At 43.3% G+C, this 22,865-nt stretch overlaps 1 protein-coding gene across 1 annotated transcript; it reads right to left on the reverse strand.

The window, feature by feature from the left end:
• Positions 1-598: 598 nt before the first annotated feature.
• On the reverse strand, positions 599-21,156 carry PPM1G (protein phosphatase, Mg2+/Mn2+ dependent 1G). The gene is made up of 10 exons (XM_059405333.1): positions 20,819-21,156; positions 6,014-6,083; positions 5,431-5,516; positions 4,975-5,107; positions 3,875-4,290; positions 3,032-3,166; positions 2,457-2,691; positions 1,932-2,061; positions 1,525-1,627; positions 599-1,208 (listed from the first exon to the last, which is right to left on the reverse strand). The coding sequence occupies exons 1-10, from the start codon at positions 20,936-20,938 to the stop codon at positions 1,002-1,004; spliced, it is 1,635 nt and encodes a 544-aa protein (XP_059261316.1). The 5' UTR covers positions 20,939-21,156; the 3' UTR covers positions 599-1,001.
• Between the last annotated feature and the right edge of the window lie 1,709 nt (positions 21,157-22,865).

Below are 22,865 nucleotides of genomic sequence, written 5' to 3' on the forward strand. Positions count from 1 at the left end.
CGCCGCCGCCGCCGCGTCCATTCATGGAGCCCCCTACCCACCCCCCCTACGGAGACCAGCTGGTACCTCCGTCCTCGCTTCCGCTTCCGCTGCCGCAGAGCCACACGGGACGCGTAGTCCGTGGAAAGCATTAGCGGCAAAAACGTCCACAGCATGACCAGGAAGTGATTGTGACGTAAGGAAGCGAGCGAGCCAATCAGAGATGAGATAGAAACCAGCCGGGTGAGGAAAGTAGAAGCCATGGCCCTGCTTTCAGTCTTAGTAGCCGCCCAGCAGGTCCTTATCCTTACCTGAAGGAACTAGTAAACTATTCCTGATTCCAGAGGAGGTTGAGGATGAGCCGTGAGGCTAGGCCAGCCTGCCCAGCAGCTCAGGGAACTGCAATACCTGGGTCCCTTCTGTCCCACACAGGTCTGGCGAGCGAGGCAGGCTCGCGCACACATGCGCGCTCACAGACACACAGACGCACGCACACACAGGCACACAAGTGCGCTGAGGGGCTTGGTAGATACCACCAAAGAGGTCGAATGTGGGGCCAGAGAGTTCTGGGTGGGCCGGGCAGGAGAGCATTATTGAAAAAAGGACACCACTGGCACAATTGGGTTTTGGCCTTTAGTCTGAAAAAGTGTTGATTGAAAGTGTACAACAGAGAGCGGGTGCAAGCGGCTGGGGGCCATGGAGCCGCCAATAAAAAAGAATGTCCTTAAATAAAGTTCACAGAGTAAAAACCAGAACCGCCAGTCTTCCCTCCAACACAACAGAGCACAGGCACAGAACCGGTGATGAGCCCCAAGGAGCAAGGAGGAGGCTGGGGAAGACAGCAGAGGCTCCCAGGCTGCTGTGTGGAGGGAGAGCCCTCTTTGGAATGGGCTGAGTAAAGCCACCCAGCTCCCCTGCACACCTCATAACCACTGCTAAGGCTAAAGGAAAAAAGACAAAACTCAGTCTCAGGTCCAGAGGGCTCAAAAAACAGTCTAGGTGGGCAGGGGTCTGGACAACCATTAGTCCCGCTTGGCCTTCTTCTTATTGTCACTGTTGCCATTTTCTTCAGCCCCCTCAGAAGAGAGCACCTCCTCCAGTTTCCGCTTGCCACTCTCTGGCTGAAGCTCTGCTGTGTTTCGGGGCTTGAAGCAAATAATGATGCAGGTCATGTTGTCACACCCTGTACCGTCTCCAGAAGTGTCTGGTGCCAGGCACTGATCCAGCAGCTACAAAAGGGACAATGGAGATAGCTCAGCTTCAGGATTTGAACACCTTCCTAGGAACCTAAACTCCCAGAAGAGGGCTGACTCTGCTGAGACGGTGGCAGGAGGAGGAGAAGAGGCAACAGACGTCACAAAACAGGCCACCTGCTAGTGCATAAGGCATGAGGATAAGTCAGGGAAATGAAGGAAAATGGAACTTTCTAGACCAGCATCTGTCAGTAGTTAGTGATAACTTCCCAGCTCTGGTCTTAGCTCAGGTCACAAGACAAACCTTGGCTATGCAAACCAGATGCCCTTTCTCCTCTGCCCAGGCACTCACCTCTTCCACTATGGAGGACAATAACCGAAGCTCCCCATTTTCATCACGCTGGCTGATTTTTGATTGAATAAAGTCTATAACTTCCTGGCTGCTCATCACATTCCTGGGGTCAAAAACAATATATTCTTCTTTAGTCCCACTAAGGCAAAAGAAAGGAAATGTAGACCGAGGTGATAGCCCCCAGGACCAATGTAAATACCTACGGAGGACAGTCTTTTGCTCTGCCTTAGTCTTGGGGGTTCTGACACCAAGATGTCTGCCTGCCTAGGCTCTAATGCTAGGGCTGTTTGAGAAAAGTGCTGAATGTAGCTGTTAGAGGGATAAAAAAGCCAAACCAGCTCAGAGCCCTACAAGAAAAGTAATGCTGCATAAATAAGGGAATTTTAGGTCATTCTACTGGTACTCACCATATGCCATCACAGGCAATGACCATGAATTCGTGGTCGTCAGTGAGAGTCAAGACCTTGATGTCAGGAAGGGCTGATATCATCTGTTCCTCAGGTGGCAAGTTCTTATTTCTCTTGTAGAAGTGGTCTCCTGAGGTAAAGGAATGGCTGGTTGATGAGCAGTTTAAGCACTCCCCAAAGACTTGTGCTCAAGGCTGGTCAAGGATTACCATTCATTTCCCTTCTTTACAAAGTTCCATAATCTAAGTAAATGGAAAACTGAGTTCCAGTTTTTCTAGTTTCAGCCCTATCTTCAGTTTGCTATATCTTAGGTAGGTCACTAACCTGTTTTTTTTTTTTTTTTTAATCATCCAAATATGACAGCTACCATATCTATCTCATGGAGACATTTTACAGACAAAGGTCATAGATACCAAAGGGCTTAGAAAAAGGTACAAGGGCCTATTAAGATTAAAGTTTGCTACCAGGGAGTCTGGAAAGAGAATAAGACCCCCAAAGTCTTCCCCACATTTTCCTGGCCCTTACCAATGGCTCTGGAGAGGTTGAGGCCCCCGTTGACTCGCCCATCCATGGTGACCTTGCCACCAGCATTCTTGATGCGTGCTAGCTCCACTTCATCCTCCGGTTTGTGGTCATAGGACATGTCCAAAGCTTTGCCAGCCTCGGACACCACACAACGAGAGTCTCCTGCATTGGCTACAATCAACTGCTTCCCTCGTATCAGAGCCACCACCGCTGTGGTACCGCTGTCAGAGCCAGGCTTAAGAGGAAGAAAGGGAGCATCAGGGGAGCTTCTGGACACAAACTCCTCATTGGTGCGCCCCTGATCATTTGCTTATGCTCTCTCCTCTCACTGGGACCACCAAGAGAGCACTAACAAACAGGAGAGGGATGGATTTAGTCTTTCCAAAGACTAGAGCATGCTTTCTACTCTGAGCTAACTGTTCCCTAAAGACCTAGTTCCCCTTATAGCATAAATGCCCCCATACCAGGGCTTCAGTACTAAGGCAGCAAGGAGATTCCCTGTCCTGAAATCACTATCAGGGAATCACATCTGCCTCTTGGCTTTTACAGACTTGGTGCTCCCCTTCCCTACACACCTCCTCCTTGCCTTCCATGCCTGGCACCATCATCTCCTCTTCTTCCTCGTCTTCTTCAGCCTCCTCAGTGTCATCCTCATCTTCCTCATTCTCTGCCTCTTCGCTGCTGTAGCCATCCTCTTCCTCACTGCATTCCTGCCAGAGGGATGATCCCAGGCTGCTGAGACTGAGATGACCCCCTGCCCCCCTCCCCCCAACTCATACTCAGAACCAAGAGGCTCTGATTGAACAAAGATTCTGAAAGCACTGAAAGATACAACTGTATGATCATGACAGAAAAATTTAGGGGAGGGGAGAGAGCTAGATGGGTAGAACTAATATCCTGAGCTGCGTTCAATACTCATGAGTAGGAAGTCCTAGGAAAGGCCAGGGCTCTCAGCCAGAAGCACTTTCCAGGCAACGCAGCCAGAAAATAAGTGGCCCAGAGAAGGAAATACCCAAATACCCAAAGTTAACCACCACCACCTTCTTGTTCTCTCTCTGAGACAGACTCTGAAAGGCTAGAACTAGATCTATTTGTTATAGTACCAACAAAGGAAGAGGTCTGAAGGCTGACAGTTCCTATGTTGGTGGAAATAATGAATTTAAGAAAACCTTGGAATGTAGTAGGTCTTGGAGGATGATCTAAAAATAGAAGGTGGGGTATCTGGCTGGCTTAGTTGAGACAGCATGCAACTCTTGATCTTGGGAGTTGTGAGTTCAAGCCCCAAGTTGGATGTAGAAATTACTTAAAAAATTAAAAGTTAAAAAAAACAGAGAAGGAAAAGAGCCAACAGATATGCATGGTAACCAAATAGGCCCTCTCTGCAGATTCAGCATCTGTGTGCTCCCACAGGCCCTTACCTCACTGTCTTCCTCTTCCTCCTCTGCCTCATCTGACTCATCCTCACTGTCCTCAAAGAACTTGGACTTAGCAACTCGAGGCAGCTTGTCAGAGGCTGAAGAGCAGGAAGGCCCAGCCTCACCAGTGGGAGTGCCAGGCTCGCCACCTTGTCCTGCCTCAGTCCCACGTTCTGAGTTGGAGGAAAGGCCGGTGTGAGCCTTGGCTGTGGGGCCATTCTCCTCTGAAGAAGTTTCCCTAGATGGGTCCTCAGGTCCTGCCTCCCCGTTGAGGCCCTGGGACCCTGGCTCCTCGCCTGTCCCAGCTCCAGGTCTGCTGTGGGGAGCACCCTTGTGACAGTTCTGCCCGTAGCGTGTCAGTAGCTCTTCAATAGTCATGGTGGCCTCTTCATGCAGCAGCGCAGCCTCCTCATTGTCCACTGCAGAGAAGAGGCTGAATCAGCACGCCCACCCCAGACTCCTCATGGATCAGTCCCCCTTCCCACTTCCACAACCCTTGCAGGCTGAGTTTCAACTTCCCCACCACTGCCCACTCAAGGATCCTATCAAGTTTCCTATCAAGTCTCAGAACACCCCCTTGCTTCCTTCTCAAGTACTATCTGCCTGCACAGACTTCCTTTGGTCGTTGTCTCTCACCCTATTCTTAGTCAAAGGAATACTAGTTACTGTAGTACTAGTTACGGTATTCTCATTTTTGATTGATAAGTTGGAAACCTCATTATGGCTGAGGACCCAAGAAGCCCACAACGCTAGCTTTAGGCCTACAGCCCAGGCTTAGTGACTGGCGCTGAGGCTAATGATAGTTCCAAGTCTTAAAAAAAGGGTCACATAAACATTAACAGGAACCAGAGAGACCCCGTCACAATGGCAAAAGATAATGTACATAAAAATCCTTACAATTATGGACACTAGGTCAAAGGTTAATTCTTCTCCTTCCATAACCTCATGGAGTATAGAACATAGAACATAGGGTTCTTTAATGTGAGGACTCGCCAAGTCCCTAAGAAGTCATCCTCTCTTATAATTGACACATAAATAATACATATTAAAGAAGAGTTCTTTAAAATGTTGATTTCCTCTCAAACAAGGGATGCCAAACTCACCATCATCTTCATCAGCTACTTTTTCTTTTTCATCCTCATCCTCAGTGGGTCGCCCTGCAATCTGTGCCAGCTCCTTAATGACTTCCTCAGTGGTCAGTTTGGCATCAATAGCCAAGAAGGCATCTTCTAATGCCTGTATATAAGTCAAATAGTATGAGGTAAGTGTAGAAAAAAGTACAGTGGGTACAACATGAATTGCCTATATACAGCCTGGGTACAAAGATGGCATGCCAATTACAGCGTGATCTACCATACAAGGAGACACTGACATATCAATAAAAAACAGTTCAGAGACCTGAGAATAATGAAGCAGCTCTAAAAAGGCCCAGTGGGAATAGAATTCTTTAAGAAATGCAATAAGCAGCAGCTTACTGACAGTAAGAAAGGAAAAGCCAAGGACTGGAAAACAAGGGCAAGCCTACAGAAGTAGAGAAGGAGCACTACGAAAAGACAGACCTTTTGTAGCTTGCCTTCTTTGTAGGCCTTCTGATCTTTGATGATCTCAGGAAGGTATTTGGCACAGTACAAGGCAACTTCCTCCCCTAGAAGAAAGGTAAGGTCACCCAGAGCACTGCTTCTCACATACAAAGTCATATAGTATTTACATGCCATACTGGAGTGAACCCCAAGGGTTGAGGAAATGACTATCTCATACAACTGAAACCTATCTGAAAGATAACTGTTTAGGAAGTTCTGAGCCAGAAAATGGATGTCACCATCAACTCTTCAGGACTATGGTAATATACCTTTTGTCTTTTCTCATATATATACTTAGTTCTCAGTGGGAAAAAAAAATAAATAAATTCTAATACAGGAAGAGGCTTTCTGGGTTAAAACAAGGCCTGGTCAGATTATAAACTAATACAATATCCTGTTATGAAAACAGAATGGCAGAATAGAGAAAAACAGCACTGGGAAGGAAATGGTATCTGAGGACCAGAACCTTGGAAGGGAAAAGAACTACTGAGAACCTGTTCTTGCCCCCAAAAGTCTGGAACTGGTGTTCAAGAATGTCACCAATATGATCTGCAAAAGTTACCTCCATGTCCATCATAGACAGAAAACATGGCTGTCTCACTGTCCAACTCAGGAATACAGTTGTGCGCATCCTAGGAAAAAGAGAGCATAATTAGCATTTCTCAAGGTCAAAGGATGTTCTTCCTTGTGCACCTCAAGTCGTAAGGATCGCCTTCACGCCTTAATCTCACTAACCCTTCCCTAGCTGACCTACATGGCCTAGAAATAAGAAAGGAAAATGGGATGATAAAATAAGAAAAGAAGTACAGGGAAAGGAGAAAGGAAAAGGGCCAAGGGAGGGAAGGAGGGGAGGAAAGGAAGCAGAGAGGGTAGAAGGGAGAGAGATGAATCAGGTCACTACCTCTGCAGTCTAGCAGCCTCGGCCTAGGAGATCTCAGTCCAGATGGCAGAATGTTTGGCTGTTGGAACTCTAGACCTGACCTTTTGGATTTGTGGCAACTATGGGAAGAACCAGAATAAAGGATCTTTAAAGTCACTTCGAGACCCAGTCTATGAAACAGAGAACTTCAAGGAAGAAAATGTTAGGGAAGATAGCAAAAAGAGACCTGAGGGCATTACCAACCTGACAAGTTGCTAGGAGAAACCTAAAATGCCTAAGTGAAAGCACTAAAATTTGTAGAACTATATACACATACACTTATACCACCACTTCCCCAAAGCAACATCTAAACAAATCATTCTCTTCTCTCAAAGCTTAACTCAGTAAGTTATCTTCAGGATAGGCAGAGGATATATTTACAAAAGAATCCTCCCAACAAATAATGTTATTAAGCTACATTGTGTTTAGTACTCGTTAACTGGAATTTACAATGCCTCATGTAATTAGCCTTCCCACCTCCTACCCCCAGCTGGAAATAAGATATCATTCATCGCTGATGGCATTAGCACACCTGAAGAGAAGTCTGCAAAGGTCCTGCTGCAGCAACATCATGGTTGGAAGGCTGGGCTTGATCAAATTCTTCTAATAAAAAAAACTCCGTCACCCCAGGCAAACCTCCAGGCTAGGCCCTAAGATGTTGAACCTAGGCGAGAATGTGCTGTAGCTTACTCTGCCCCATCTTGGAACACAACCCCACCTCCCTTTCAGGTACTTTCTACAAACAAAAAAAAAATATAATCAGCTATTTACTCTGATTGATGATCATTGTGTAAGTTAATGGTTCTCCTTCCTCTTTGAGGCATTTAAACTTTCCTAGCTGTATCAATACTTAGGAAATCAGGGGCGCCTGGGTGGCTCAGTGGGTTAAGCTGCTGCCTTCGGCTCAGGTCATGATCTCAGGGTCCTGGGATCGAGCCCAGCATCGGGCTCTCTGCTCAGCAGGGAGCCTGTTTCCCTCTCTCTCTCTCTCTGCCTGCCTCTCTGTCTACTTGTGATCTGTCTGTCAAATGGATAAATAAAATCTTTAAAAAAAAAAAAAATACTTAGGAAATCAGCGCAATGGTTCTTCTGTTGTCCCTGCAGTAGGACTAAGCTTTCATTACACAAATCTAGAAAATAAAGGCTATTTTAAGGTAGTAAATGAGAGAATGCAAAATAACTATTTTGTATTTCCCACTGATTGATTCTAGGAGAAAGTGTCGCAGAATCTAATGGGCTGCCACAGAGGGCCCTCAATGGCCTATCTAATAAAGTTCTGAGCAATCGCCTCTGAGCCCCATCCCCAGGACATGGAGAGCACCGTAGACCAAAAAGGTCTTCTCCCTCTTCCAATCACTCCACCACCAGCCACACTGGCCTTCCTTCGCGCTGAGCCAGAGTTACTGGACCTACCTCTCCTCTCAGCACCTTTTGGCCTGCCTTTATGACCATCTATTGCCTCAGCATCCTCTAACAGTGGTTCTCAGACTTTATGTGCCTAAGAATTCATTTGTTATTCCTTCACCAAATATTTGAGTACCCATTATGTTCCAGGATCACTTCTGAGTGTTTGGGATATATCAGTGAATAAAATGAAGACCTGCACTTCATAAAGAAAGTTACATTCTGGGACGCCTGGGTGGCTCAGCGGCTCAGGTCATGATCCCAGTGTCCTGGGATCGAGTCCCACATCAGGCTCCTTGCTCTGCAGGGAGCCTGCTTCTCCCTCTGACTCTGCCTTCCACTCTGTCTGCCTATGCTCGCTCTCGCTCGCTCTCTCTCTCTCTGACAAATAAATAAATAAATAATCTTTAAAAAAAAAAAAAAGAAAGAAAGTTACATTTCACGAGGAATATATACAATAAACATAACAAATAGTTAAATCCTATCGCATGATGCTGTAACTCCTATAGAAACATGATAGTGCTATGGAATAAAGGAAAGGCAGAACAGAGGACTGAGTTGGGATTACAGAAAAGGGGCAGGGGAACTGAATTGGCATGGGACACAGTGTGGTACACGCTTGCTAAAGCCATTAGCAACTGTACCTCAGCAGTCACTACCTAAGTCGTGATCAGCAAAATAGTGTGTCATATTATTTTTTTTTTAAAGATTTTATTTATTTATTTGACAGAGAGAAATCACAAGTAGATGGAGAGGCAGGCAGAGAGAGAGGGAAGCAGGCTCTCCGCTGAGCAGAGAGCCCGATGCGGGACTCGATCCCAGGACTCTGAGATCATGACCTGAGCCGAAGGCAGCGGCTTAACCCACTGAGCCACCCAGGCGCCCCTAGTGTGTCATATTAATGTTGACTTTAATTCTGTCGATTTTGTAGTGTGGTTTGTTGGCATGGAATTTATGCCCAGTTCTATGTTTGTACTCATTTAAGTAAAATTAAATTAAAATTGTTTTAGTGAATTCTGGAGTTCCACAAGTATTGCTTTCATTTAAAAAAAAAAAAAAATCCATGGAAGAGCTCCAAGATATTTTGTTAAATAAGGAAAGCAAAGTGCAGAAGGAAAGCAAAGTACAGAATAACATATTTAGTAAGCTGCTTTTGTGTAAGAAGAGGGAGCACAGGAATAGATATTTGTCTTTACATACTGCAATACTACATGGATACACAGAAAACTAAAGAAAAACCATGATGGGAACCAGAGGGTGCAGACAGATAGGAGCGAGATGAGCCATAGGAATGTTCAGTTTCCTCAAAAGTAAATTAAATATATTTTTTAAAGATTTTATTTATTTATTTGACAGACAGAGATCACAAGTAGGCAGAGAGGCAGGCAGAGAGAAAGGGGAAGCAGGATCCCTGCCGAGCAGAGAACCCGATGCGGGACTCAATCCCAGGATCCTGGGATCATGACCTGAGCTGAAGGCAGAGGCTCAACCCACTTAGCCACCCAGGTGCCCAGAAAGTAAATTAAATATTTTTAAAAGACTCAATGTATCACCAGAATTTGAGAAACTGGTCCAACTAATTCCACTTTTTGTAGGGGAGGGAAAAGCAGTCTACTTGTCCACTCCTTCCTAATGGAACAGGACAATCATTCTCTGTCCTGCAGTACCACTCTAAATCAGAACTGTACTGTCTCTTTTGAACCCACACCTCTATTCAAATCATCTTTTTTGACTTCCTCATCTGTTTCTCACAAAAGCATGTGATGTGAAGCAGATCTAGCTTCATATGAACTTTTGAAAAAACAGAAAAGTGATTAAAAACAAGGAAATATCTTTTGTGCAAATTAGAATAATGAAGATTAATAATAACCAAGGGTAATAAGAGTGAAGTAAAAACACATCCTCATATCCTGACCAACAAGAATATAAATTAGTATAGCCTGCCTGGAACACAATTTGGTAATATATCAAAATTTCAAATGCACATGCCCTTTGATTTAGTAACTGGACTTCCAAAAGTTTATTTTATGGAAGAGTAATAAGAAAAGGGTACAAGGATACATATAAGAATGGTCACTATAGGGGCGCCTGGGTGGCTCAGTGGGTTAAAGCCTCTGCCTTCAGCTTAGGTCATGATCCCAGGGTCCTGGGATTGAGCCCCACATCGGGCTAACTGCTCTGCAGGGAGCCTGCTTCCTCCTCTCTCTCTGCCTGCCTCTCTGCCTACTTGTGATCTCTATCAAATAAATAAATAAAATCTTAAAAAAAAAAATGATCACCATAGTGGTGCCTGGGTGGCTCAGTCAGTTAGGTGTCTACCTTCAGCTCAGGTCATGACTGGAATCAAGCCCAACATTGGGCTCCCTGCTCAGTAGGAAGCCTGCTTTCTCCCTCTCCCACTCCCCCTGCTTGTGTTCCCTCTCTCGCTGTCTCTCCCTCTCTCTGTTTCAAATAAATAAATAAAATCTTAAAAAAAAAAAGATCACTATAGCATTATTTATACTAAAGAACAATTATGAACACCCTAATTTCCATGAAAAAATTAAATTACAAGGGATACATCCCTCCAACAGAACGCAACTATTAAAAATGAGCATGTAGGGGATGCCTGGGTGGCTCAGTTGGTTAAACAAGTCTGCCTTCAGCTCAGGTCATGATCTCAGGGTCTTGGGATCAAGGCTCCCTGCTCTATGGGGAATTTCTCTCTCTCCCTCTGTCACTCCACCTGCTCATGCTCCCCTCACCCGTCTTGCCTCTCTCAAATAAATAAAATCTTTAAAAAAAATAAAAAATATTTTTAAAAATGAAATGAATGTGTTCATTTGGAAATAGGTTCACAATATATTAAGTGATAAAAGGAGAAAAAAATAAAAGCACCTATATATATTTCCTAGAAGTCTGGGTAGAGAAGTCTGGGTCGAGAATAAGAATGGCGTAATAATTTTTTTCTATTTTTTTTTTTTTTTTAAATATTTTATTTATTTATTTGACAGACAGAGATCACAAGTAGGCAGAGAAGCAGGCAGAGAGAGAGGAGGAAACAGGCTTCCTGCTGAGCAGAGAGCCCGATGCGGGGCTCGATCCCAGGACCCTGGGATCATGACCTGAGCCGAAAGCAGAGGCTTTAACCCACTGAGCCACCCAGGCGCCCCTCTATTTTTTTTTTACTTTATAACTTTTTGTACAATATGCCATATTGTTCTGGTTTGAATGATAATGACGACAAAATGAACCTATGAACTGCCCTCAAGTGGCCATGCTATGATATACTGCAGGATTTCTGGCCAGCTACCTCTTGGTGTGCCTCCATTTTCTCTCCTATAATATGGAACAGGAATAGCTACCATATTTACCCTTATCACCACAGAAGTATTGTGATGCAATAGTTGCAAAATACGTAAAACTCCTTGTAAGTGGGAATTCAGCAAATGTATATTCTGTTCTGGTAACAGATTCTACCTCACATTTTTCTTCCCTATTCTTATTCTCAAAGAGGAATGCCTACTATAAAGATTCATCTTCTATCTTGAGGTCTCAGTTCTTAGAACTACTTCACACTACCTTTTCTTTCACTTCTGGTAAGGCCCTCATCTATTTTCTGATTTGGAACTGTTCTACCCTCTCTAAGCACTTTAGTTTCCCCCTTTGCATCTCTGTTCAGAGCCTACCTACCTTTACCCTTGCTTTTCTTTCTCTCTTGACCTTTCTGAGCCAGAGCCAAGTATTTCAACACTGTCTCTTAGCAATCTAGAAAAACTCATCCAACCTCGTATAACCCGACCAACTGCTTTCTTTGCCCCTGAATCAGAGCCACTAAGTACTGCTAGTTATAAAATGTCATGAACTCATGTTGATTGTGCACCCTAATCCCATTCAGCATTTTTCTCACGTGTTCTGCATTGGTGCTTAAATATATTCACCAGTCAGTCACAAACCTTTCCCACATTGTTCAAGTTCTCAATGCTCTTCTTTCACTCTTAGCAGATGAGCTAACCTCTTACTTTACTTAGATCAAGGTCATATTTCAAGAACTACCTCATCGTCTCTATTCTACCTCAAAATTTCTCTACCGGTTTACCCAACCTCTCCTTCATTTTTGCCTCCAAAGCATTGTTGCTCCTCTTTTCTTCTTTTTATTCAACAAAACCTGTATTAAACCATTTATTGGAAACTGGTTAAAATCATCTCTTTTTTTTTTTTTAGATTTATTTTCCTCTTAAACTTCTAATCTCAAAATCTTTTCCTTCGAGATTTTACTTCACAGAGCAGGCAATAACTGTGATAGCAACCCAAATAGCCATTTGGCAGGCTTCATTTTTTCCCAAATACTGTACATAATTAAATAGTGAAAACCATGTCAGCTTTCTTGAAAGTTCTCTTGGGCTCTGTGAAGTTCCAGTCGCCTGTTTCTACAGGATGTCCCTTCATTTCAAACTTAACATATGTAAATAGAAACTCAGCAGTCTTCAAAAAAAATCAGAACTTCCCCTGTAGGTCTTATTTCTAATCTTGGAATCTTAACTTTCCCAGGCAACACTTAGTATCAGTTTACCTTTACTTTCTGGGTCTCTTCTACCATCCAATCACCAAGTCCTACTAACTTTTCCCTTATAACTTTGTTCCTGGATTACTTTACTCTTACTAGCATTTTATCTCCTTCCTGTTTCTACTCTCTGCCCCTGTAATCCAGCCTACATACATTCAGATGCCAGATTATCCTTCCCAATATAACACTTTATTGCTAAAAACTTCCATGAATTCTACTGGATATAAGATTAATTCCACACAGGGGCACCTGGGTGGCTCAGTGGGTTAAAGCCTCTGCCTTCGGCTCGGGTCATGGTCCCAGGGTCCTGGGATCAAGCCCCATATCGGGCTCTTTCCTCAGCGGGGAGCCTGCTTCCTCCTTTCTCTGCCTGCCTCTTTGCCTCCCTGTGATCTCTGTCTGTCAAATCAATAAATGAAATCTAAAAAAAAAAAAAAATTAATTCCACACAACTTACAGGCAATTTAAAGCACTCAATCATCATTCCTACCCATCTCTATAAACTAATCTCTTAATTTTCATACCATTCCCCAAAAGAAACTACTCCACTCAACACTGACCACGTCACCCCAGCAGAGTAGAAAGCAGGCCTCACGAGTCCTTCCTCATATCCCTCCCTCCGATATCCTTCTCATTCTCATTCTTCTCCTTCCTCTTTCCTCCTCTCCTTTTGTCCCCATTTATACTCTCTCCTTAAGGTCCAGTTAGTCTCACCATCTCCAAGAATTCTTTCTCAGTGTGCCTGGGTGGCTCAGTGGGTTAAAGCCTCTGCCATCGGTTCAAGTCATGATCTCAGCGTCCTGGGATGGAGCCCCGCATCAGGCTCTCTCAGCAGGGAGCCTGCTTCCCCTTCTCTCTGCCTGCCTGCCTACTTGTGATCTCTGTCAAATAAATAAATAAATCTTTAAAAAAAAAAAAAGGAGTTTTTCTCGATCACACCAAAACTCTATGATCATTCCTCTCTCCAAACTCTTTTAATATTTACTGTCTCTACCAATAATATGGTTACTCAGCATATACTGTCTTGTATTGCTATCCAGCATTCCATGAGGGAAAGAGTCTTAGGTCCAAAACTCTATCGTAAACCAGAAAAAACTTCTTTACAGCTTTGGGGCCTAAAACTATGTTCTGCAATATAGTAGGACTCCATGTTTGTTTATGATGGTGAGTTTCCAGCTGCCTCAGGACAAATACCTTACAGATGCCTCCTCTCTCATTTCCTATCCTAAACCTAGACATGTATCGTAACACACTAACAGCTGATAGTCTGAAGGACATGACTCAGAACACATAGGTCACCTGAGTCAGGGACCTTAGGCCTTGCCTTACTTAAAATCACGTATCATACAGAACCTTCAGATCTTCTAGGCAACCAATGGATCTATTTTAATAAAATCCTGGTTATCCTGCCTGATGTCAATCTCCTAAGATTATAAATACATTCACAAATGTTCCTGTGTTACTGGATGATCAACCATTTATATTTATATACATAAACTTATCTAAATCTTTATAAACCAAGACAAAAAGTTTGAAGGTGGTTGGGAAGGAACTATATTTTTTATTTTAAAAAGTCATGTATTACTATCTTTTAAAATTACATGCATGTATTACCTCAATGCTATAGAATATTTTGTGTCTCCCAATATTCATATGTTGAAATGTAATCCCCAACATGACATATTTGGAGGTGGGTGTTTGGGAAGTAATTAGGTTATGAGTGAGATTGTGCCCTTATAAAAGCGACTTCAAATAGCTCCCTTGTCTTGAAAATAGAACTAGAAGGCAGACATCTATGAACCAGAAAGTGGGCCCTCAGCAGACACCTCAGTCTCGGACTTAGGAGCAGGGTCTTGAAGATATATTTTTATACCCGTGTTCACAGCAACTTTATCCACAATACACAAAAGGAAGAAACAACCTAAGAGTCCATCAACAGATGAATGGGTAAATAAAATGTGGTATAGTCATACAATGGATACTATTCAGCCTTAAAAAGGAAGGAAATTCTGACACATGCTATAACATGGATGAACCTCGAGAATACTATGCTAAGTGAAAGAAGCCAGTCACTAAATGACAAATGTGTCTTTCTAGGAGTTACCTTGCGGTAGTCAAATTCATAGAAATAGGAAATAGAATGGTTGCCAGGGGGTAGGGGCAGAGGGCAGGCAGAATGGAGAGCTGTTTAACTGGTATAGGGTTTCAATTCTGCAAGATGAAAATATTTCTGGCAATTGGTCGCCCAACAGTATGAATGCACCGAACTGTAGATTTCAAAATGGTGAAGATGGAAGATTTTATGTTATGTGTATTTTACCACAACTTAACATAAAATAAAACATACACACACATACAACCTCCCATAAAGAAAAGACCTGTCTCAGATGGCTTCAATGGTAAGTTTTACCAAGCATTTTAAAGAGAATAATACCAATTCTTCACAAACTCTTCCAATGTATAGAAGAGGAAGCAACACTTCCCAAATGATTCTGAGGCCAATATTATCCTGATACTTAAACCAAAGACATCACAAGAAAACTACAGACTTAGTATTGTTAAAGATAGCAACACTCAACTAGATCTACAGATTCAGCACAATCCCTATCAAAATTCCAAGTGCCTTTTGCACAGAAATTGACAAGCTGATCCTAAATTCATATGGAAATGCAAGGGACCCAGAAAAGGAGAAATAAGAAAAAGAACAAAGCTGGAAAACTCACACTTCCTAATTTCAAAACTTACCACAAAGCTAATGGTAACCAAGACAGTGTGGTACTAGCAGAGCCGTAAGTACACAGATCAATGGGAATGGAAGGAGTCCAGAAATAAACCCTCATTATTTATAGTCAAATGATCTTAACAATGATGCCAAGATAATTTGTGAGTGGGAATAGGCTTTTTAACAAATGGTTTTGGGACAAGTAGATATCCACATGTGAAAGTATGAAATTGGAGCTCTTTCTTACACCATTCACAAAAATTAACCCACAATGGCTATGAGAGCTAAAACTATAAAACTCTTAATAGAGAAACTGGACTTCAACAAAATTCAAAATCTTTGTGCTTCAAAGGACAAGAAAGCAAAAAGGTACCCCACAGAATAGGTGAAAATATTTGTAAATCATATCTGATAAAGGACTTTTATCCAAAATATATAAAAAACCCTTACATCTCAATAAAAAGACAAAAAAGGGGGGGGGGGGAGACAACCCAATACAAACAGACAAAAGATCCAAACAGACATTTCTTCAAAGATCTGTAAGTGGCAATTAACTCAAGAAAAGATGGTGAAACATAAGGCACCAAGGAAATACAATCAAAACCACAGTGAGGGAATGCCTGGGTGGCTCAGTTGGTTAGCTGCTGCCGTCAGCTCGGGTCATCATCCCTCATGATCCCAGAGTCCTAGAGTCCTGGGATCGAGTCCCACATCAGGCTCCCTGCTGAGCAAGGAGCCTGCTTCTCTCTGCCTTTGCCAGCCACTCTGCCTGCTTGTGCTTTCTCTCTCTCTCTCTGACAAATAAATAAAAAATTTAAATTAAAAAAAAAAAAAGAACCACAGTGAGCTACCATTTCACACCCACTAAAATGGCTATAATAAAAAGGGGAGGCTGTAGAGAAACTGACACCCTCATATATTGCTGGTAAGAATCAAAATGGTAAGACCACTTTGAAAAACAGTTAGGTAGCTCCTCAAAATGTTAAACATGGAGTTACTATATGACCCAGCAATTCCACTCCTACAACATATTCAAGAGAAATAAAAACTTATTTCCACATAAAAATTTATAAATGGACGTTCTTAGCATCATTATTCATCATGGCCAAAATGTGGAAATCTAAATATCCATTAACTGATGAATGGATAAACAAAATAGCCATAAAATGGAATACTATGGGCGCCTGGGTGGCTCAGTGGGTTAAAGCCTCTCTGCCTTCGTCTCGGGTTGTGGTCTCAGGGTCCTGAGATCCAGCCCCACATCGGGCTCTCTGCTTGGCGGGGAGCCTGCTTCCCCCACCCTCTCTGTCTGCCTCTCTGACTACTTGTGATTTCTGTCTGTCAAATAAATAAATAAAATCTAAAAAAAAAAAAAAAAAATGGAATACTATTCAGCCATCTAAAAGAATTCATGGTGACTCTTAGAACTACTGTTTAGATGGGAGCCTGGGTGGCTCAGTTAGTTAAGCCCTGCCTTCAGCATATGTTATGATTTCGGGGTCCTGGGATCGAAACCAACGTGGCGGGGGGGTCCCTGTCATGCTCTCTCTCAAACAAATAAAATCTTAAAAAAAAAAAAAAAGAAAAATATTGTTTAGTAAAAGAAGGCAGACATAAAAGGTGACATTTTTATAAAATGTTAAAGATAGGCAAATCCATACAGATATAATATAAATTGGTGGTTGCAAGGGGTTAGAGGAGGGGAGGTACAGAGTGACTGGTAATGGTTATAGGTTTTTTTCTTCAGTGATAAAACAGTTCTAAAACTATAGTGGTGATGGCTGTACAACTCTGAGTATTTTAGCCACTGAAATGTATGCTTTAAATGGATATGGTATATGAACTATATCTCAAAATTGTTTAGTAAGAAATCTGTATATACATTTTTAGGTACTATATGTGATTAAAAGTTGATAGACTCCATCTCTGGACAGGATCTAAAGGGAAACAGAAAACAACTCCTCTGAACTCAGTACTCAGTTTAAAGCATGTCATTATATATTAGCGATGCCTTAAGATAAGTTCTAAAGATTTATGCTTTCAGACAGCATAATTTTAAAACAGCTTACAGGCGCGCCTGGGTGGCTCAGTGGGTTAAACCTCTCCCTTAGGCTCAGGTCATGATCTCAGGGTCCTGGGATCGAGCCCCACATCAGGCTCTCTGCACAGCAGGGAGCCTGCTTCCCCTCTTTCTCTCTGCCCACTTCTCTGCCTACTTGTGATCTCTCTCTCTTTAAAAATAAATAAATAATTTTAAAAAACCGCTTACTATGGCAAGAACTACTGATCAGATCTGTGAAACTTCTATACTCAAATTCAAAGTACAGTTCCTTACCTTACCTCTCAAAGTACAATTCCAAGATGATATAACCCAATAGAGGGTCAGGATGGAGAAGCAGTAGCAACATCTGCTATAGGATTGGGCAATAGAAATAATTTATGTAAAATATTCTTGAAATCTTACAGAATAAGTTCTGATTTTAACTTCCATTTGTGTAAGAACTTATAAAGGAATAGTAAAATAGAAAACAATTTCTCCATATTCATGGATATACATCTCATATCATTTCATACTATTTCTGAATTGTGAATAGGTACTGCATGCTAATCAAATGAAAAGAATGCGCTTTTATAGAAGTTGCTTAACTGCATCCTGGACAAAGGAATTCTGATCTGGTTCAGTAAGTAAAAAGTGCTTTAAGACATAGAGATGAGGCATTAATCTGAGGATCGGACAAAAAATGTTCTTCAGCCTTCAGATACCCTCTTTTAAGGGGAACCCCACACAATGCTTGTAGTATATCCCATTTTATATTCTGCTCCGTTAACATAATGACTAAAACTGTCCTGTAGGTCTCTTAAGAATGTTCTGCCTAACATTATCTTCATTCAATTCTAGATGACCCTTTATGACCATTAATAAGCCAGCTTCTTATGGCAGTAAACAGCTAGCCTACTCAAAATTATACTCTTGGTACTGATACTGCCTTTTAAAGAAGGCAAATATAATTCACAGAATTAAAAAAACAAAAAGAAACTAACTCCCCAAAGAAAGCAGTTTTATCACTTCCAGAGAAACTCATAACCCAAAACTAAAAGTATCCATGTCCCTTTAAGACTACATCAACTAAAACTATTTTCAGATTGGACTTCTCATTAGCCACCAAAAACTCTGAGCCTTTCCATATATATTTCTCAGGCACGCTTCCACAACCTACCTGTTAACCCACAAAATACATACCTCAACCAGCTTGAGGGTCCCTCCAAACCATGGAGAAGGAAGAAGGGAAGGGAACATCAACTGTAGTATTTTGTTTACCCCTCCTCAAAACACCCTGGTTCCACAGCAAGAGGGGCTGGAGAGGCAGAAAGTATAAAATGCCAGCTATTGATAGTTGCCATCCTTGCCTCAAGAGAAGGGGTAAAATAGTACTAAGGCTGAATCTATGCAACAATTAGGATTTTAGCAACCTCTGTAATGTCTTTTGACACAAACTTACCTCAAAGGAATCATTAGGACCAAGCAAATAAGGTCAACAGACTTAATAAATAGGTGGGATTGAGTCCTAAGGATTAAGAGGAACAGGTGTGTATACTTTCTTAAAAGGTAAGATTCACTCAAGAGCCTACAAGTCATAGTTATGGTCTTGCCATAGCAAGGAGAGTATGTTATAGTTTGTAGAGAAAGGAAACAAAGCCAGAAGGAAAAGTACTGATGCAGCAGAAAAGGATCCCAGGCAGGACTTCAAGAGGATTTGATTAAAGATAACCATTCAAACAAAGGTAAATTGAGAAAGAGCATAACAGGAAGATTTTAAAACCCAAACTGGTTACCTCTCAGGAGGAAGATGAGGATCTAAGAAATATTCTAACAAGATTTCTACAAACCAAACAGCTGCTGATGGGGGGGGTCATTTTCTAATTACCAAAGGAGAAACCAAAAATAAAGGGAAATACCCCGCAGAGAAGCAAACAGAACAGAATCACCAGGCAAACAACTTGGAAAACTAAATATCCAAACAACTCACTAAAGAAAACTAGAAAGAAAAGTACCAAAAAACAAAACAAAATAAAACAAACAAAAACCCTAGAAAAACCACAGCAGAGAAGAAACTAGAAAATAAGGAATGAGAAACCTGAAGGATAAGCCTTACTGTGAGATGAGTCACCTCAAATCTTACAATACTAACAGAAAATGCCATAGAAATGAAATCTCCAAACTAGCAACTAACCCAAAGCCCAGCCCATTATTAAGGTTTTTCTTTTGAAGCTCAATCCAGATATTTCCAACACTCAATTACATTTACCAAACACCCAGTAAGCTCAATACTGAGCACCCCACTGAAATATGAATGCTATACTTCAGGTTGACACACTATGATAACAGTGTTCAGCAACTGTCTCTCGAACAACTTCATCCCACAGATTCTTTCCACCAAGGCTCAAGTGTCCTAACCTTTCTGGGCCTCCATTTCCCCGCTATAAAATGAGGGAGCCAAACTAGATGAGATGAGCTATAGGATTCCCCTCATTCTTGAAATGCTATACCTAATGACAGAACAGTTTAAAGTCATCATGGGTATAAAATTTGAATCTAAGAACAAACTATTTAAGTTTATACTGTCATTCCAGAGCCAACCACAGGGAGGAGTGAGGGATTTGAAGAAATTCCCCAGGGAGACAGTAGTATTAGGCTGTTACCTGAAGCCCACCTAGTAAGAAGATCAACCCTTAATCCCAGAAATAATTAAGAGCATTTCCCTGGCCCTTCTTCTTAGATCTCACAACACTCTTCACAAAGACATGTCTTACACACGTCTTTCTCCCTTTTTTCCCTGCATGGTTTCCCCTATTCTCCCTTGTACTTTCACATCCATTTTGCCCAATTCTACTTCTTTCTATCCAGAAATTTTCCCTTTTTCTTTTATCCAGAAGAAGTTTTTTAAAAAAGAAAAAAAAAATCAGTTCTTTGTAAGTTATGATGGAATGAGTGCAAATCAAGGAAACTATAAACCCCAACAAGCACAGGCAAATGACAATTGCGAATTAAGTCTTTGAAAAATTCCGAGGAAAAAATACCAAGCATATTAAAAAAAGGAGTGATAACGGCAGATCGACACTACTGAAGTTTTCCAAAGGTCGTAAAAGGCCCTGATGAGAATACAAACGACTGACAATTCCCGGAGGGCAGGTCAAGCCTCTGAAATTAACATTCGGTGTCCAGAGCCAAGCAACTAGGTGTTTAAGAATTTGAAACAGACTGCTCGCCCAGGATTCTTTCACTGTCAAACTCCTCGTCCAAAGAGGCCTCTCACAGCACACATTTAAGGAAGAAAAAGAAAAAAAAAAAAAAGTAGTCATGCCCGTCTATTCTCCTCATCCTCGCAAAAGTAAATGGATAAACAGTCCCTCGTTTCATCTTCACTCCCACACTACACCTCACACCGTTTATGAGCCTGGAGGGCTGGGCTGGCAGGAGAGGATGGCGCGAAGGCACTGGGAGAGGGCGGTCAGTGGGCGGAAGGTGCCTCTCCCCACATGGCCGAGCTCTCGCCGCCAAACCGGCCACCGACACACGGTTCCCAAGCACCGGTAGTTCCCTCTCGGGCCCGGGCCCACTCTCGCTGCCGCCGGTCAAACTGCCGCCGCAGCTGCAGCTGCAGGCTTCTGATACGGACCCTTCCCGGGGGATGACCCCATCCCCCCCCACCCCGCTCCCTTTCACCGTCAGGTTCCCGCCCTGCAGCGGCCCGCCTCTGGGCCTCTCCCGCCTCACCTCCATGGAGACGCGCCAGCCCTGCATGGCGGAGAAGCCGTAGGGCAGCGGCAGGCGCGAGGCGCCGACCCCGTCCCCGGAGCACTTCACCGTGTTGGGCTGGGAGAGGTAGGCACCCATGGCGGCGGCTGGCCGGCGGCCTCAGGGGCAGGCGACCGGGGCGCGACCCGTGCCGGAGCCGGAGCCCCGGGGGCGCGCGCGTGGCAGGAGCGGGCCCGGCTGCACGGCCGACACAAGGTGCCGGTGAAAGGCGCGAGGCCAGCGAGGAGGCGGTAACGGGACGGGAGCAGAGAGGGAGCGGAAGCGGAAACGGCGCCGCTCCAGACCCCGCCCGGCCGGCGCGGCGGCGCGGCGCTGCGGGTAGTCATTTCCTTAGCAACTCGCCCCGCCCGCGGGGACAACGGCCCGCCCAACCGCCGCTCCCGCGAGACTGGCGCGGTCACGCCCACCAACGGCCGCGGCTATCCTCCCGCGGCCCGGCGAGGGGCTTGCCATCCGTAGCTGTCCACCAGCAGTCCCTCGCTACTCCGCCCTGCCTTCGCCCCCGTACTCCGGCCTCTTGCGTGTTTGTCGTAGCTCTTTTGTGTGGCACCCAGCCCTCCCGATCCATCCTCCCGGGCATCCGTCCCCTCTCCCCACCGCGCGTTCAGGCTCCGCAAACCCGCCCAATTCGGCTCTATTCAAGTTAACCTAGTATTTGTTCCGAGCGCATGAAATGCCTGGCCTGGCCTTAGGAGAGTCTTTTTCTGACTAAAGGAAATGAAAACTTCAATCTGTAACATCATTCGAGTTAATACAATACAGAAATATTTGGCACAGTCTCTGTTGGGTGAGAAGAAATCAAAGGAGAGGAGGACTAGCTGTTGCTGGACGTTCTCTGGATGCCCCAGAAGTGCTTTATGCCTCGGAGAAGAGAATAATGTTACAAGGTTGCAGGGGTGAGAAAAGAATGTCAACTGAATTTAGCAGGATTTTGGAGGAAGCTGGCTGGCCTCGTTGGAAAGCGATTTTATTTTATGTTTTAAAGATTTATTTATTTATTTATTTGACATCACAAGTAGACTGAGCAGAGAGCCTGATGCGGACTCGATCGCAGGACCCCGAGATCATGACCTGACCTGAAGGCAGCGGCTTAACCCACTGAGCCACCCAGGCACCCCGGAAATCGATTTTAAGTAGTAATATTCGGTAGATAGGGTAGAGAAGGTCATAATCGCCAAGATGCGTGACTTGGACTTCACCGTTATTCTGGCGTAGCTTTTTGGGACTGTTGGTCTAGTCTTTGTGTGCAGTGTAGATTGGAGGAACAAAGTGGAGACTAACTGGTTAAAAGGCTCTTAATCGAAGCATGAGATGGGAAGGGGGCTGGAACTGAGGTTTGGTGGCAGTGGGAATAGAGATAAACAAATGGGACAATAAGAAAGGAACAGGATTTAGTAACAGATTGGATTCAGGGAATGAAAGAAAAAGGAGAAATCCTCCAAACTATGAGCAGATTGACTCTCTTAAAATTCAGAACTAATTATACTTCCTCCTGCTATACGGATAGTCCAAATTCCTTAACATAGTTTACCAGACCCTTCATGCTTGAACTAATTCTAACATATCTCTCCCACTTACCATTTTCACTACAAATCAGTGTATTCAGCAGTACATCCTTAGATTCCTCCAAAACTATGTTTCTTCTAGGCCTTTGCCTATCAAACACACCTCCATACCCACCCACCTTTGTCATCCTCCAAGAAGTCCTCTCTAATATCCATAATCTAGTTTGGGTAGGTTCCCCATTTGTTAGTCTTTCCTAAAGCCTATACAAAAGCAGAAACTCTATCAAACTTACTGTATACCCCAGCATCCCTAGCACAATCTTTGTATGTGCTCAATATCTCCCTTGAATTAATAATACCAAGGTTTTGACCCTGAATGACAAAAATTTGTGGAGCCATTAACAGAAAATTGTGTGGCGTGGGTTGGTGTATATTTGCTAGTTTGGGGAGAAAATGGTGGGTTCCATTCAAGGTGACAATTAGATATCTAAACACTGAAA

This window comes from Mustela nigripes, chromosome 7 (genome assembly GCF_022355385.1).
Source record: "Mustela nigripes isolate SB6536 chromosome 7, MUSNIG.SB6536, whole genome shotgun sequence".
Taxonomy (NCBI): domain Eukaryota; kingdom Metazoa; phylum Chordata; class Mammalia; order Carnivora; family Mustelidae; genus Mustela; species Mustela nigripes.